Here is a 15372-nt window from a genome sequence, read left to right on the forward strand (position 1 = left end):
GGAGTCTGACTGTTTGAGGCTGTGGACAGGTGTCTTTTATACAGATGATGAGTTCAAACAGGTGCCATTCATACAGGTAACGAGTGGGGGACAGAAAAGCTTCTTACAGAAGACGTTACAGGTCTGTGAGAGCCAGAGATTTTCCTTGTTTGAGGTGACCAAATACTTATTTTCCACCCTAATTTACGAATAAATTCTTTACAAATCCTACCATGTGAATTCATGGATTTTTTTTTCACATTCTGTCTCTCACAGTTGAAGTGTACCTCTGGTGCAAATTACTGACCTCTGTCATCATTTTAAGTGGGGGAACTTGCACAATCGGTGGCTGACTAAATACTTTTTTGCCCCACTGTATGTATATATGTAGCTGTAGCCAGTCTTATTCATGATCTCACTGAGGCCTTTGCAGAACAGCAGTGGGGACAGCGCATCTCCTTGGTAGCACTTGATGGTGACTTATCGTATGGGCTTGAAGTTGGCCTGTAGTGTTGCACTCCACATAGAGTTTCCGATGAAGGATCCAGGTGTGGGGATATTCTTCTTTTTGACATCCATAATCTAGAGGGGTTTTGGAGCCAGCCTTTGGACGCAATTCCCAGAAATAAGGAGTGACAAAGAGTGAGCAAATGTTCTCTTGTACAGCCACGACAATAATCAGGTGGTGAAAGGCCTTGTAGGAGGAGAACATGTTCAGAGGTAAAAATGTGTGGGGGGGCAGGAGTGCTTGATGAGGAACCCAACGTGGTTGTGGAGAGTCTCCCCTCTTCCAGTTATTGTGCCGTTCTCATCCTCCATCCCACAGAGTAAAAAAAATACTCAGTAAAAGCAAAGGGGTATAGAGAGAAACACACTGACTGACACTACTGGCCAAGTAAGAACAAAATCCAAGTCAATGCTGAAGTACTCCTGTCCATGTTTTTCTATCCTCCTGCGTGGAAAGTGGCGCCGCATGACGTCACACATAAACAGGAAATAACGATAGTGAGCGGTGCTGTGGAGAAAGAATTAAGAAATCACGACCTGTCGGATTTAAAATATTAACACACAAATACAATGTAAAGCTATCAGTAACAGTTAAGACGGACGAAGTCTGAGTTTGGTCCCAGTACGACGTGTCGTTTTCCCAGCTCCAGGAAATCAGCAGGCTCAATGGTCCAGAACGGCACAGATCAGGTCCTGCAGCACGTCAAACCTGTGAGTCACGCTTTGTGCTAAGAAAGACTTAAGTAGGGGAGACCGGGGATAGTTGTAACATTTTTGACATTTCTGTCTGTAAATTGGAGCTCTTTTAAGGTAGTGGATTCAAAATGTAATGCAAAGTATTTACATGTCTCGGCTATTAAATAGTGCAGCTATTTTCTCTGCAGCACAATTACCCATTGCATGGTATGGCCTCAAACACAAAGAGTGAAATGTTACAATTAACCCCATAGTCTGGGTTAGTTGTAACATATCCCGGGGTGAAATGTAACACAATGAAATAAGGGTACTAACAAAACATTAACATGTAATCTTTGTTTATTCAACACATGAATGCACTTAGAGCCATTTATGTAGCTGTGTGTGTGTGACAGAATGCAGAAATCTAGCTTTTGAACATATTCCAACCCCCCAAAAAAGACAAATTATGGAATTTTCTGTTTTCTGCAACTGAATATTTCATTAATTTTGGTTGGTCTTCCTTGCGTTTGGCCTCATTGGCTCAGTGGGCATTATAACCTACAACTCTTGCACCAATTTTGAACATAACAATGAAGCTGAAAAAATTTAGTTGTTCACCAGCATCGCAATTCCATTACTTTTTATCATGGCTTACCTTGGTGTGGTTTGCAGAGTGCTTCAGAAAGATGAGGAAATCTGTTTCTTGCACCCATCCTGATTTATTTCCACTACCAGTACTTCCTACTGGTCCATCTCTGACACAGTGTGGGAATGTGTATGTGTGGGAACACAAACAGTGGAGGAATTTTGTTCCCAATGGCATTAACCGCATATACAAAGGTGACCAGTGAACCTCTCTCTGCTGATGTCATTGCCCCAACTTGTTTAATATAAGTTAAAGTAATAGTGTGGTAAGTTGTAACATCTGCATTAACCCAGACTGTTGCTGTTACAACTGACCCAGACTCCTATAGCCATGAACTAGCTAACATTACAGCCAACGGCTAAAACATTAGCTCTAAAGACCTACACAGAATATATCCCCATAGACATACAAATAACATAATTTAAGTTTGATGAGTTTAACTGCAAAGCAGATAATGCTATTAGAAATTGAAATAAAGTAGAAAAACTTACTTTTTGGCATACAAATTACTTTTTTTCGTGTTAAATTGTTTGTGTTTGACAAAATGTGCTGATTTTTCACATGTGATAGCAGAACTGAGTTGGGCATGCACAGGATTAATCACATCATTTGAAACTTAGCCCTGATTGGAGAAATTGGAAGTGTTACAACTGACCCACGTTACAACTATCCCCGGTCTCCCCTACAATAACTAGAGTCAGTTATCCGCAAAAACAAACATGACGAGGTCATATTTGTTAGGATAAGACCATATGTCATTTATGTTTATTTATCCCAAAGTTGTGAAATTCAACTACAGCTGTCATAAGTGTGCGTGCGTGTGTGTGAAAACCTAGATGAATATGGAAATGCACAGTAGTTTATACAGGAACCATTTTCCTTGTTTTAGTTTTATATTGTTTTAAATGCAGGGAAAACGTGCTGCTGTTGTACTGAAGGGTTAAAGTACCAAATAATCATAAACAGCCAAAATAAATAAATATCTGCTTACACCTATGAGTAATGTTGAAAGCTCATTTATATTTTACAGGCTGGGCCGCAATCATTATAACGTTCAAATATTTTGATGAAAAATCACTCCATGTTTATTAGCTGGCAGATGTTCATCATCTTCTATGATTCCAGAGAAGTTTTATGAGAAGTTTTATGAGAACTTTTCTTTTCTTTTCTTTTCTTTTCTTTTTGAATAAATAGTTACCAACCCTTTTTTTTTTCTTTAATTTTTACCTGTACCAGGTGAGCTGGGAAAGATGAGTACTGTTCATCGATCATGAAATTCCAAGTTTATAAAAGAAAGGTCTGCACATGCCTTCCAAGGTATGGCTGCATCTTCCTATTCTTGGTCGTGTTTGCCTTAAGCTTCGTGATAGATTTCATGGACATCCTGGAGGTGAGGAATTGTTTTTTCATTCATTTATACATCTTTTCTCTTACGCTTGTCCAATTCAGGGTCATGAGGGCTGTCCCAGCTGTCTTTGGGGAGGAGGCAGGGTGCACCGTGCACATAGAGACAGACAACTATTCACACTCACATTCACACCTATGGACAATTTAGAATCACCAGTTAACCTAACCCCACTAATTGCATGTCTCTTTATTCATTTATTTGGGACTTAAATCATTTTAGGCAGTGAGATAAGGTTCAAGAACTGTGTTTTTAGAATAGTTTCATTTAATGACAGGCATTGTTTTTGTTTTGTTTTTTTACATTTCAAAATTAGCAGTGTAGTTTTCTTGCCAATGGTTTCTGTATTTAACTGGAATGTTGTAAATATAACCAGCAGACATGATGGTGAAGGATTGATCTGTGAACTCTATGTGGCAAATAAATGTCTACCTGTGCTAACCAAGAAGCATTGTAAACAGGTGTATTTATCTTATTTCCACCAGTCCTGATACGAGAGTAATTCTTTCACCTAGCATGTAACAAATAAATCTAAACCAATTTAAAAAGTGATTGGTGATTATACCCCCACATTCCATACATTATACACCTCTCCAGAAGTCCCACAGTCACTGTGAGTGGAAACACATGTAAAAAATGTTTGTACAAAATGGCCTTGGGCACCTTAAATAGCAACATAATGGCTTCTTACACAAAAAATACAATTTCTAATCTGACAACTTAACTATAAACTTTGAAAAAAGTAACAAAATAGGAGTATATTTCACAAATAATTCTTTTAAATATTGCTTCAGTAAAAATGTTTAAAATCCACAGTATACTACTAAAAGTTTTCAAATCTATTACAATCGACTGTGCTGTTCTCATTGTCAAATACAAATTCTTTTCCATTATGTGTATTTTGTCGTATATGATAGGAAAGGTCTAGAAGTTACTCCATAGTCATTTGCAATTACACTGTAAGGAGGGGAAGTCTTATTTCCTATTTACCCATTGGTAAAACTAAATACCTACACTAACTGAGCAAAAGAATGAGAAACAATATACAGAATCTTCAAGTTTTATTTGTTTTGTCCCTTTTACCAGGACAAGGTAACTCCATAAACCTTTTTTTAGGTTTGCCCCCTTATGATTGAGGAGACACGCTGAAGCTCACTCACCAGATAGCTTCCAACTCTCTTTACTTGTAAGCACAATCAATGAAGAGCAGTTACAACCCACTCTCTGAATAATGATTTGTATTCACAATGTAAGAAGAGAAGGTTAACATGCTCCATAATATGGGCTGCATCAAAAATATTGTGCAGTTAAAATGTGCAAACATCATTGTTTTTTTTGTTTTTTTGTTGAAAAACAACAAAAATCTATCTAGTACGACCATCTTTTTTTTTAACTACTCAGAAGGTACTCATTAGTTTAAAAAAAATAGATGAAGTATCCATCCATGTAATTTGAAAGTTTTGTCATAATTTCTTTCTCTTGCAGTATATTTTTAATCTTTACTGTAAAAGTCCAGGTCAAAAGAAAATTAAACCATGAGTCACGGGCAAGCAACATGACTTACTATGTGTTAATAGACCTCTCTGCATTGACTCATACTTGTTATTAATCTCTGTCTTCCTTCTCTCTCCCCAACCGGTCGCGGCAGATAGCCGCCCCTCCCTGACCCTGCTTCTGCCGGAGGTTTCTTCCTGTTAAAAGGGAGTTTTTCCTTCCCACTGTCGCCAAAGTGCTTGCTCATAAGGGGTCATACGATTGTTGGGTTTTTCTCTATATGTATTATTGTAGGATCGATCTTACAATATAAAGCACTTTGTTTGTATAGCGACTTTTGTATTGATTTTGTGCTGTATAAATAAAATTCAATTGAATTGACCGTGGACCACAAATTACGCCCTTGGAACTGTTCTGTAGGATGGATGTCTGGAAAGATGGCTGGCTTTGTTGCCTCATTGTCCTAAATAGAGCCAACATTGTGATAAAGTGCATGTTCATGGTAAATCATCTCTTTCTGTCAGTTTAATGTTAATGTTAACCCAGACAAACCTGAAGTAACTCAGATATTGGAACAAGCTCGGGTTTAGTGCACTCATTTGTATTTGACATCTTCACTGAATAGTTTATTAATTTTACTGAAGATTGAAGATCAAGCAGATGTGGATCATTAGACATTTGTATTGGCACAAATAAGACATGAAAGTAGGAAATACAATTTCAAGAGAAACGTTTTATTGTAATTTGTTAACTGCTGGCCATTTATTTGATGGATTTTTGTGTCTGCTGTGCTCTCTCTCTGTTTCCCATTTTCAGAATACTGTGAAATCTACCATCCATAGCTCATATGCCGACAGACATTATGACTTCTGCAAATTCCAACCACTGTCCCTTAAGGAGACTCGTGAAGAACACCTCCTATTAAAGTCCATCGCTTGGCCTGAAACTCCACCTTTACCATTTCCTCATTACCTGAGCAAGACCAGTGATCCCTCACACAGCAGCTTCACCATTCTCTCAGGGAGGGAAGACGGAGAGTGGCACAAAGATGATAACCTGGAGATTCTGATCAAAATGTACGACTTCCAGGGGCTTCCAAAGAAATTTGGGGGAGACGTTTTACTTGCCCGGCTCCATAACCCGACTCTTGGTGCAGGTGTGGTAGGGCAAGTGGTGGATCATCTCAATGGCTCCTATTCTGCTGTGTTCTATTTACCCTGGGAAGGAAACGCAGAGGTTGAGGTGATGCTAAAACTGAATTTCAATGTGATCATGGTCTTTCAGTCAACCTTCCTTTTTAATACAATATGATCTTCAGACAAAGGTAGGATTCTCATTTCAAGATAGTGGACTAAACAAGACACAGGTGCAAACGATTAAAATAAGGATAGGGAAGTAAAATTCAGACACAGGAGACAACTTTCAAAGTAAAACACAGAAATGGTAACAGAATCTAACCAATCAGACACAATTCACACTTGACATAAAATGAACTAAATCTGAAAGCCAAGCTATAAACACTGAAAAAAAAGGTTTCAGGTCCTAAAAGGACATGGAAGTTAGCTCTAATTTGGCACTTGTCACGTTTAACTTTAAACTTTGTTAAAACTTCAACTGCACCCAGTCAAAAAGCCACACTCTAAAGCCGAGACCACATTTTTGTGCATGACTCTTACTGCAACCAACTTTAAGCATCAATATTATGTGATACATCATACAACCTCACTTCCAAAAAAGTATGGACGAAGTGATTTGCAAATATCATAAATCAAGATTTTCTTCATAATAGAACAATATAACAAGTTTAAACTGAGAAAATGTCCTGCTGTAAGGAGAAAAAATGTCATTTTGAATTTAATGGTAGCAATACATGTTGAAAAAGTTAGAACTGGGTCGTGTTTACCACTGTGTGGCATCTCTTCTTCTTTTAACAACTAAGGAAACCAAATTTTGTATCATCCTCACTTGATATAGGATTCTAGTGGCTTAACAGGCCTCATTTTATTTTCCTAATGTTGGTCAAAGTCTGTACTGTAGGTAGCCCAATTAAGCAGTATGTGACTCTTCTACTATGAAGCCATGGTGTTGCAAAAGATGCACTGTTTGCTTTTGCATTCTCTTTCTGAAACATGAAAGTCTTCCCATGAAAATGCCATCATCTAGATGGGAGCATATATTCCTGTAAAACCTGTAGAAGAACGGATCCTCCCACCAAGCACTGATGATGCTTTTCCACATGTGCAAGCTGCCAGTTCCAATAGCATTAATGTGGTGCGCCTGACATCAGAGAAGCAGGCTTTTGAACGGAGTGCTACTAACATGTTTCCTTTCCTCTTTATTAGAATTTCAATTCATATGACCACAGAACAGTTTTTTCCACTTTGTCTTAATCCAAATGACCTTAGCCCAGAGATGATAGTGGTGTTTCTTTATCATGTTCACATGTTGCGTCTTCTTTTCAGGATAGATCTTTAACCTGCACTTGTGAATTGCATGGTGAACTGTGTTCACAGAGTGATTTCTGGGAGTGTTCCTGGGGTCACACAGTGATTTCCATGACAGAATTATGCATGCTGTCTGTAAGCCTGAAGGTCATAGCTATCTAATATTTTTTCCCCTTATCCCATGCTTACAGAGATTTCTCCAAGATGCTTGATGATATTATATATTGTAGGTGCCGAAATATGCTAAGTGTTTTCAATCCTACATTTTGGAGCATTGTTCTGAAATTGTTCCACAATTTGTAATTTTTGCATATTTTCTTTTATTCAAAGAAACTGGGCCTCTCTGAAATGTTCTTTATACCCAAATATGTTACTACCATGTTGCCCATTAATCTAATTACTGCCAAATCCAACTGTGTTTTAGTAGAGCTCACTTTTCCACTTTTCTTTCCATTATCCCAATTTTTTTTGAGATGCTGCCATCAAATCCAAATTGAACTTCTATTTCTTAGAAAATAGTCAAATCTTCAAACTTCTAAAAGTATGTTTAAAATGAACAAAGAAAAAAAATGTATATATATAAAATGTATTTCTGTTCCCTTACAGATAAATACTCAGAGAGTGCACTGGTGTGGTAGCGGTTTGCACTCTTGGAGTACTTCTTTTGCTTGTTGATTTCTAAAGCAACTAAAACCATATTAATACTGATAAGATGACCACTATACATCGATATACATGATGTCTAAAAGTGTGGTTTGCATATTTAACTTCAACCATTTGTTCTTGTCATAAGCAGTATGCCGAGGCATGATCATTATGACGTCATCATGATCTAAGGGAAGTTTAGCTGTGCTGTATGCCAATCCACAGGGAAATACACAAATAGGAATGTCATTCTTTGTCCTCCCAGGTAACACTGGTTCACCCCAGTGAGGCAATCACAGTGCTGCGCAGTCTGACCAGAAAACACCCTGACAGGATTTACTTCAAGAGCTTCTTCCGCTCAGGCTACATCAATGAAACTACTGTCTGTAACGTATGTTTGCGTCCAACCCAGCAGCCTGTGTGCAACTACACTGACCTCAGTACAGGCGAGCCGTGGTTCTGCTACAAGCCAAAGAATCTGAGTTGTGATACCAGGATCAATCACTCCAAAGGAAGGCTTAAAAAAAACCTCATGACCACAGAGACCCTTTTTCAAAGGTGTGTATATGCCACATTATCTGTGTGACCTAAATGGGGAATTTCTAAAGTCGAGGCAAAAAGTGAGTTTTGAGGCTTTTCTTCCAAAAAGCTAATTATTTACGCTCGGATATGAAGAAAACTTCGTCTGTACTTGTGTTAATGGTAAATGGGCAAAAAAAAGGGTATTTTTGTTTTGTTCTCTGCAATCTAAATCATTTTGTTGCGTGTGCTTTGCCTCAGTGATGTCAACATGAAAGTCTCCATTCCAGCTTCAGGACCTTCCTGTGTCACTGTTTTGCCAAAAACTAAAGGTAAATTACAAGTTTTCCAATTTTTTACATTCTTTTTAGTAGTATGGAGTAAGCTAAAAGTTTTTGGATGCGATGTTAGTGTTCATGTGGAGAGATAATCCCTAAGAAGTTTTTTTCAGTGCTCCTTCAGAAGCTTGACTGCTACACATGGATCACTCCCTGGAAGCCATGTTCTGTGCCCTTGCAGTGCTGGGTCTTCGTAACTGTGTCAAAACACAACTTGTCTTGATCTCACAATTTTCTTTGCACTGTGTGTGGGCCCACAGTTGTGTGCTGATACATACTACATGTTCAGTTTCCAGTGGATATACTCAGACTTCCCAAAATGTTACAGTACAGCTGTCCTTCAGGAATTCACCTGCACAAACCTGTAAATGTCAAACAGTGACTACAGTTCCAGTTGATCTCCCACTGGATGTGCTCTCTGCACAAATTTAAGGTCCATAAGTAAATGTAAGTGATTATAACAGGACCTTCCAGATGCAATTTAAAAGTAGCTGCAACAGAAGAGTGTCATAAATGAACCATGAGCAAGAGATAAGGTTTTTGGTTTTTCTGACTAGTTTCCAAAATGTTTTGATCACAACACAAGCTGCACTTAGCAGATAAAATGCTGAATGAAGTGCACCCTCTCTCTTTAATCTTCAGTTTGAGGCAAGTTTTCAACATCCACATATGTGGTGAGTTGTAAGGTTTACAATCAAGACAGATTATGATATGTTCAAAGCTGCCATGATTTCATGTAGATGGCCACAGGGTTAAACTGTTCCAAAACTAATATAGTGGTGTGAAGTCTTGCATCTGTAGTATGATGGTAGAGTGGCTTTTTTTCTCTGGAATTTGCTTAACTTACGCATGATTGCCACAGTAAGATTAGACTTATCAGCTGGTTAAAAATATACTATTATTTATTTTTTAACGTCTTCTCAGGTTGGTCCATGGTGAGTAGGCGCACTGTGAAGTCTAGACCCTCTGGGTATTATTTCCACGGTGTGTGGCGAGCATTACGTGGCCACAGAGTTCCTCACTTCAACACTTCCTCAGCTATCACTCAGTGTCTGAAAGGAAAGGTGGTTCATATATACGGAGACTCCACCGTCAGGCAGTGGTTTGAATACTTTAACGCAACACTACCAGGTAGCTGCTCCACAAACCTCTCTGGCAACAATTTGATTTTTTTCACAGTGAAACTTAAATCATTCTCTCTGTATTATTTTCAGATCTTAAGGAGTTTAACCTGCATAGCCAGAAAAAAATTGGACCTTATATGGCTCTAGACTATGTGAACAACATCTTGGTGACATACCGCTGCCATGGTCCTCCTATCAGGTTTTCCAAAGTCCCAATCAGCGAGTTGCGCTATATTGCCAACGAATTAGACAGCTTGACTGGAGGCAGCGATACCGTCGTAGTTCTTGGCATTTGGTCGCACTTCAGCACTTTCCCCGTTGAGGTCTACATCCGGCGTTTGCAGAGCATCCGCAGGGCGGTGGTGCGGCTGCTGTCCAGGGCTCCAGATACACTGGTTGTCATTCGGACTGCAAACCCAAAAAATCTGACGCTCTATGAGACAATCACTAACAGCGACTGGTACTCGCTGCAGCGTGACAAGGTGCTCAGGGCCATGTTCAAAGGACTGAATGTCCATCTGGTGGATGCTTGGGAGATGGTCGTGGCCCACAGCCTGCCACATGAACTCCACCCACAGCCTCCAATTATTGAAAACATGATTAATGTTCTCTTGTCCTACATATGCCCTAAAAAAGGTGGCTAGATGTGATTGTTTTTCAGCAGCCCATGCACACACACATTTATTCCTTGCTTATTTATAACAGAGATAAATAGTAATGAATAATTAAACTGAGCCTTTGGATTCTCATGCAACAATCCAGGAAATACTGGAACTCCTTATCTGACACACAAGCAGGATTTACATAAGGGAATATTGCCTCATACAGGCTCATTCCAATGAACCAATCTATGACACACTATGAATGTTTTATTGACAGTAGGTTGTAATTCAAAGTCACTTATTGAGTAGTTTACTCATTACCACAAAAGAAGTAAGCTTCACTATGCTGCCTTGCTTCCAAAGAAAATGTGTTTCGCCACAGTCATCTTTTCAGTGCAACTCTTATTGTGTTTTCTGCAGCAAATCAAATAACACAAAAAGGCAAAATAAAAACGTAAAAAGGGGTAACATTGAGCAAAGTTAGAAATAATTCAAATGTTTGCCATAGATATATATTCAGGTGGACATAAAAATACCGAAATTAATGCTACTAAGAAGGGACATAAGATGGGATATAACATCTCGAAATAGTCACTGATTGTTAATTTAATAATGCTAAACATTACTTTATAAAATATGCAAACCCTGTAAAATGACGTCAGATTTTACACAACACTGCCAGTGAATTTGCATCTATTTCTAGAGTACTGTTGGGAGCATTAATCTGACTGACTTCTCAGGTATTACCTCTAGAGTTAAGTGTTTACTGAAAATATCACAAGACACGTGAATGTATTTTCTGGATTCATGAAAGGACAAAAACAAGAAAAATGTTCTCCAGCTGAATGAAAAGAAAAAGGAAGTCCTTGTCTTTGCCCGTGACAGATTAAGTTAATGACAACTTAGGTTCTCTTGCCACATTTGCTAAATCTTCTATCAGGAACCTTGGTGTAACGTTTGACTCTGTCTTCACTGTCAATGCTTACTTTAAATCTCTGGTTCGTTCTTATTTCTGTTACTTGGATCACCAGGTTGAGTTCTACTGTGTCAGGCTTTGGATTGATATTTGTTATTTATGCCTTTATTTTATCACATCTGGATTACTGTAAATTCATTGTTTACTGGTTTTAATAAAGCATCCTTGGAATGCCTGCAGGTTGTTCAGAACGCTACCCACATACATTAATCCAGGTGCACTGACTGAATTATGCTAAGGACAATTTGGAGAAAAATTATTTATACCAAAAGCATGACCTGTGGTCAGATGAGACTAAACTAGGTCTATTTGGGTAAAGAGATACTGCTCATGTTTGAAGAATGAATCCATCCACAACCCAAAGAATACCGTCCCCAAAGTAAATATGAAAAAAAGATATGAGAAGATTTTGAAAGTAGTCAGCAGCAAAACTTGGGTTCTCGTGTTCTCTTTCAACACGACAATCTCCAAAAATATACGTTGGCATTCTGGTCTGCACATAGCCCTGACTTGAATCCCATTCTCAGGGGTGAAGACCAAGAACCATGCCAGAAGATGGTCAAATCTGGAGAAGTTTAAGAGATTTGCCAAAGAAGAATGGTCTAGGACTGCTCAGGTGGTGCATGTGAGACTTGTTGAAAAAGACAACAAAGGACTGCTGGCTGTTATCCAGCAAAAAGGATTTTCAACATAATTACTGGCAACAGAGGGGCTAATAATGTTGACTCTGGCATATTTTAGTTCTTGTAAAATTATTTTTAATACATAAAAAGAGAGGGTAAGCAGTGCTTTAACAGGAAGAGACCTTGGGTAGAACTTGATTATCTGGAAGGCATGTTTTTCAGTTTAGTACAGAAATGACTAAGCATTAACAATACACTGATTTTCATGCTTTTAGCATTGTATTTTACATATCTCCTTCACAGTTACTTTTCTTAAAAGCTTTGTTGAAAGTTTTTTGCAGAATGAAAATCAGCACTTGATAATTTGAGGAGGTTCCTTTCACACCGACTTGATCATCATTCTTGTGGCCTTGGCTGAGTATGGTGCAGGTGGTTTCCAGGTGCGCCAGTGGAGGCCCGAAGCCCAACCTATGTGTTCACCGTAGGAATGCCAGTCACCGTTTAGATTGGCGGACCCACACTTGCTGTACCACCACCCGCCGCCCTCTCTAACGGTACATGCCCCAACAGCAATGTCACCAAAGATGCAGGGGGAGCAGCCATCATTATCGCGGTCAACTGTGCTAAAGCCATAGCCATTCTGATCAATGCCTTTATAGGCACCACGGATGGCATCACCTTTGGATAGAGTGGGAAACAAATCAAGAAAAATGAATTTTTAAAATTCACAGGGTTTCTTTAAAGTACAAAAAAAGAACAATATCTAACACCTGATTGCATTAACAAACAGTGAGTAACATTTATGTGTATATAAAAAGCAAAAGAAATATGGCGACAGTAAAAACTTCAACAGGCTTCAGTACCTGCATTTCCACGGTACTTCCCAACATGTAGTTTGAACGCAGTTTTCTCATTTCCCAGTCTAAAGTTTTTGTACTCAGCGAAAGCAGTCCCATCTTCATGATCCCACAGATCCACCCTCATTGTCCACTTCTTGGACTTGTCTTTGGTAAGATAAAAAATCTTATTCAGCCCGAGCCAGTGGTCCTCTGAAAATCAAAGCACAAAGAAATAAATGGTAAATGGCCTGTATTTGTATAGTGCTTTATTTAGTCCCTAAGGACCCCAAAGCGCTTTATACTACATTACACTACAAAGAAAAGATTTAATATTTTTATGTTAGATCCATTCTTGATCTCTAGGATTATATATCACTACATCATAATAATAATCATTCTAATTTATTTACGTGTCAGGTTTCCAAAGCCAGTTTTATATGCTGCCCATTTTCTGTGGAAAGAAACGGCTCCTCCGCTTCGTTTTTGAAACACCGTCCAGCCTCCATCTGGATGCATCTCACAGTAAACCTGAGTAAGAAGTTCATTCACCACATATTAAGAAATTCAGCTGGCATTTACTTCTACTTTTTATCTAAGGAGCAAGAAACATTTTAGAATATGGCCTACAAGTAGTGGAGTAATTCACCTGTAATAAATGGAAATTGAATATTTTATTTGAAATTACAATCTAATCATACTAACCTATGAATACTTAAAAGTAGGTACACTACAATAACTCGGGTTTTTACAGGAAACAAAGAAATTATTATATTGTATGTTAAGTACAGTGTAAGTAATTTTAGCTTGTGTAAAATGTCATGGTAATTTTGCAGAAAAATAAATATTTATGTATCTTACATCCATTTAGATAAGGGGAAATTACACCCTTGGTCGGGGCTATATTATCGAGTATATAACCAGAAGCTCAGTGTGCTTTTTGTTTAACATTATTGTTAACTTAATAGTTATGAATATAAAGTAAACTGTATCCTGTTATCTATAACCAAATGAAACCTTGTTCTGGTGAAATCATTTGATAGATAAATTGCAGTTATAGTTTACAGTGCTGCTTCTGTTTGCTGTGATCTTATAAACATGACTTTGTTATTATTTCTTGGCTCGATCGATACCTTAAACTTGGTCGCGGCTCCATTTGGCTGGATCGTATAAACGCCACTGGATGCTCGTGGTGACAGAGTCTTAATCTGTGTGCAGTCTGTTCCTGAGGCGTACACCATAACAGAAAGAAACACAATAAGAAGCAGAAGAATAAGACTGAAATAGTATACTTATCTGAGTAATAACAAACAAGATGATCCATACCTTGAGGAGAACCTGCTTTGTCCTGTCTCTAGCAATACAAAGAAACAGTTTTAAAATGAGTCTTAACCTCGTTTAAATATCCATCTTAAATACTGACAATACAGAAGCAGGACAGACCAGAATTTTAAAGCTCTTACTTTTACCCCGGCCTGTTCTGTGCAGCTCGAAAGAAATGCCAGGATGAGTCCACAATACACAACCAGACTCTTCATTTTGACCTGTGTTTAAAACAGACCAGACTGTAAACAGTGTTTAGTCCGATGAAAATTGCTGGTAACTCTGCTCTCAGAAGATGACTGGCTGCTCAGAGTAACTCTGTCCTGTTCATTACTGCAGCAGTAATAGTCAACAGTTTTTTCTCCAAACACATACTTGCGTGTTAGGTGAACCTTAAACCCCGTCTCAAGATTAACAACAGCAGCAGTCCCTTTATCCAATAGCTTAACTACCACACCCCCTTCACTGCTATGACAAGCGCGTCACTTCCTACCTTAGGTCAGTGTGAGTGTGACAACTCAAATCTGAACAACTGATGCAGTCATCCAACATGAACTGCACTGTTCTCTGAAAGAGCTTGTTTACCTAATGTTACACAACTTTCACAATGCTAATTTCTCAGACCTCTCTGGCTACACCTCTCTCTAACATTCCAACTGAGTAGTTCTATTTGCACAGCAATAAAGTCAATGTTTGTGGAAGCCAGTTACAGACATTATCTTTTTATTGACTCGGATAGCAAGGGATGTTTACAATTGCTCCTTTGGCGTCTGTAGTTAGAAAAATTACATGTTTCCCTTAAATCTAAATTTCTCTTCAGATATTGTTATTCCCCAGAGACTCTGCTCAGTCATTTCTTCTTATTCTTGAAGATGATAAATTTGATGTAGATATGAAACTGAAAGAATAAATTCTAACTACTTTTAAGCAATTGCCTAACTTTTTATTTAATGGCTCCACCAGATGAAATGTTTTAACCATTTAAGCATGGCACCAAATTTTCCAGTTATTTATGGTTTGTAGTAGTTTCAGTGATCGCCAGGTGTCCCATGAGACGTGTCGTTTTAAGTAAAATGTTTTTGCAACTTTTAACTTCAACTTTTTACTTTGAAACACAGAGGTGCCACAGTTCTCAAACCAAACTCTGGAAGTTGATCAAAAAACGATTTATGTCTTATTTTTCCAAATGTTTACAGTAACTTTGGATAAAGCACTTGTGAGATGCTCCACATT

At 38.3% G+C, this 15372-nt stretch overlaps 2 protein-coding genes across 3 annotated transcripts; one reads left to right on the plus strand and one right to left on the minus strand.

Moving 5' to 3' along the window:
• Window positions 1-928: 928 nt before the first annotated feature.
• LOC308399479 (NXPE family member 3-like) lies at window positions 929-11527 on the plus strand. 2 transcript variants are annotated; one of them, XM_080886772.1, is made up of 7 exons: window positions 930-1197; window positions 3047-3200; window positions 5526-5951; window positions 8064-8356; window positions 8579-8649; window positions 9580-9786; window positions 9870-11527. In XM_080886772.1, the coding sequence occupies exons 2-7, from the start codon at window positions 3081-3083 to the stop codon at window positions 10421-10423; spliced, it is 1671 nt and encodes a 556-aa protein (XP_080742898.1). In that variant the 5' UTR covers window positions 930-1197; window positions 3047-3080; the 3' UTR covers window positions 10424-11527. The 2 variants fall into 2 exon arrangements, with proteins under 2 accessions (XP_080742899.1, XP_080742898.1); XM_080886773.1 differs by lacking the exon at window positions 9580-9786 and having other exon boundaries at window positions 929-1197.
• Window positions 11528-12131: 604 nt separating this feature from the next.
• Window positions 12132-14532, minus strand: LOC308399271 (angiopoietin-related protein 5-like). The gene is made up of 7 exons (XM_080886429.1): window positions 14515-14532; window positions 14280-14360; window positions 14143-14170; window positions 13950-14041; window positions 13230-13347; window positions 12844-13029; window positions 12132-12658 (listed from the first exon to the last, which is right to left on the minus strand). Exons 2-7 carry the CDS (start codon window positions 14352-14354, stop codon window positions 12360-12362), a joined length of 798 nt encoding a protein of 265 aa, XP_080742555.1. The 5' UTR covers window positions 14355-14360; window positions 14515-14532; the 3' UTR covers window positions 12132-12359.
• Window positions 14533-15372: the final 840 nt, after the last annotated feature.

This window comes from Rhamphochromis sp. 'chilingali', assembly GCF_963969265.1.
Source record: "Rhamphochromis sp. 'chilingali' genome assembly, chromosome: 7".
Taxonomy (NCBI): domain Eukaryota; kingdom Metazoa; phylum Chordata; class Actinopteri; order Cichliformes; family Cichlidae; genus Rhamphochromis; species Rhamphochromis sp. 'chilingali'.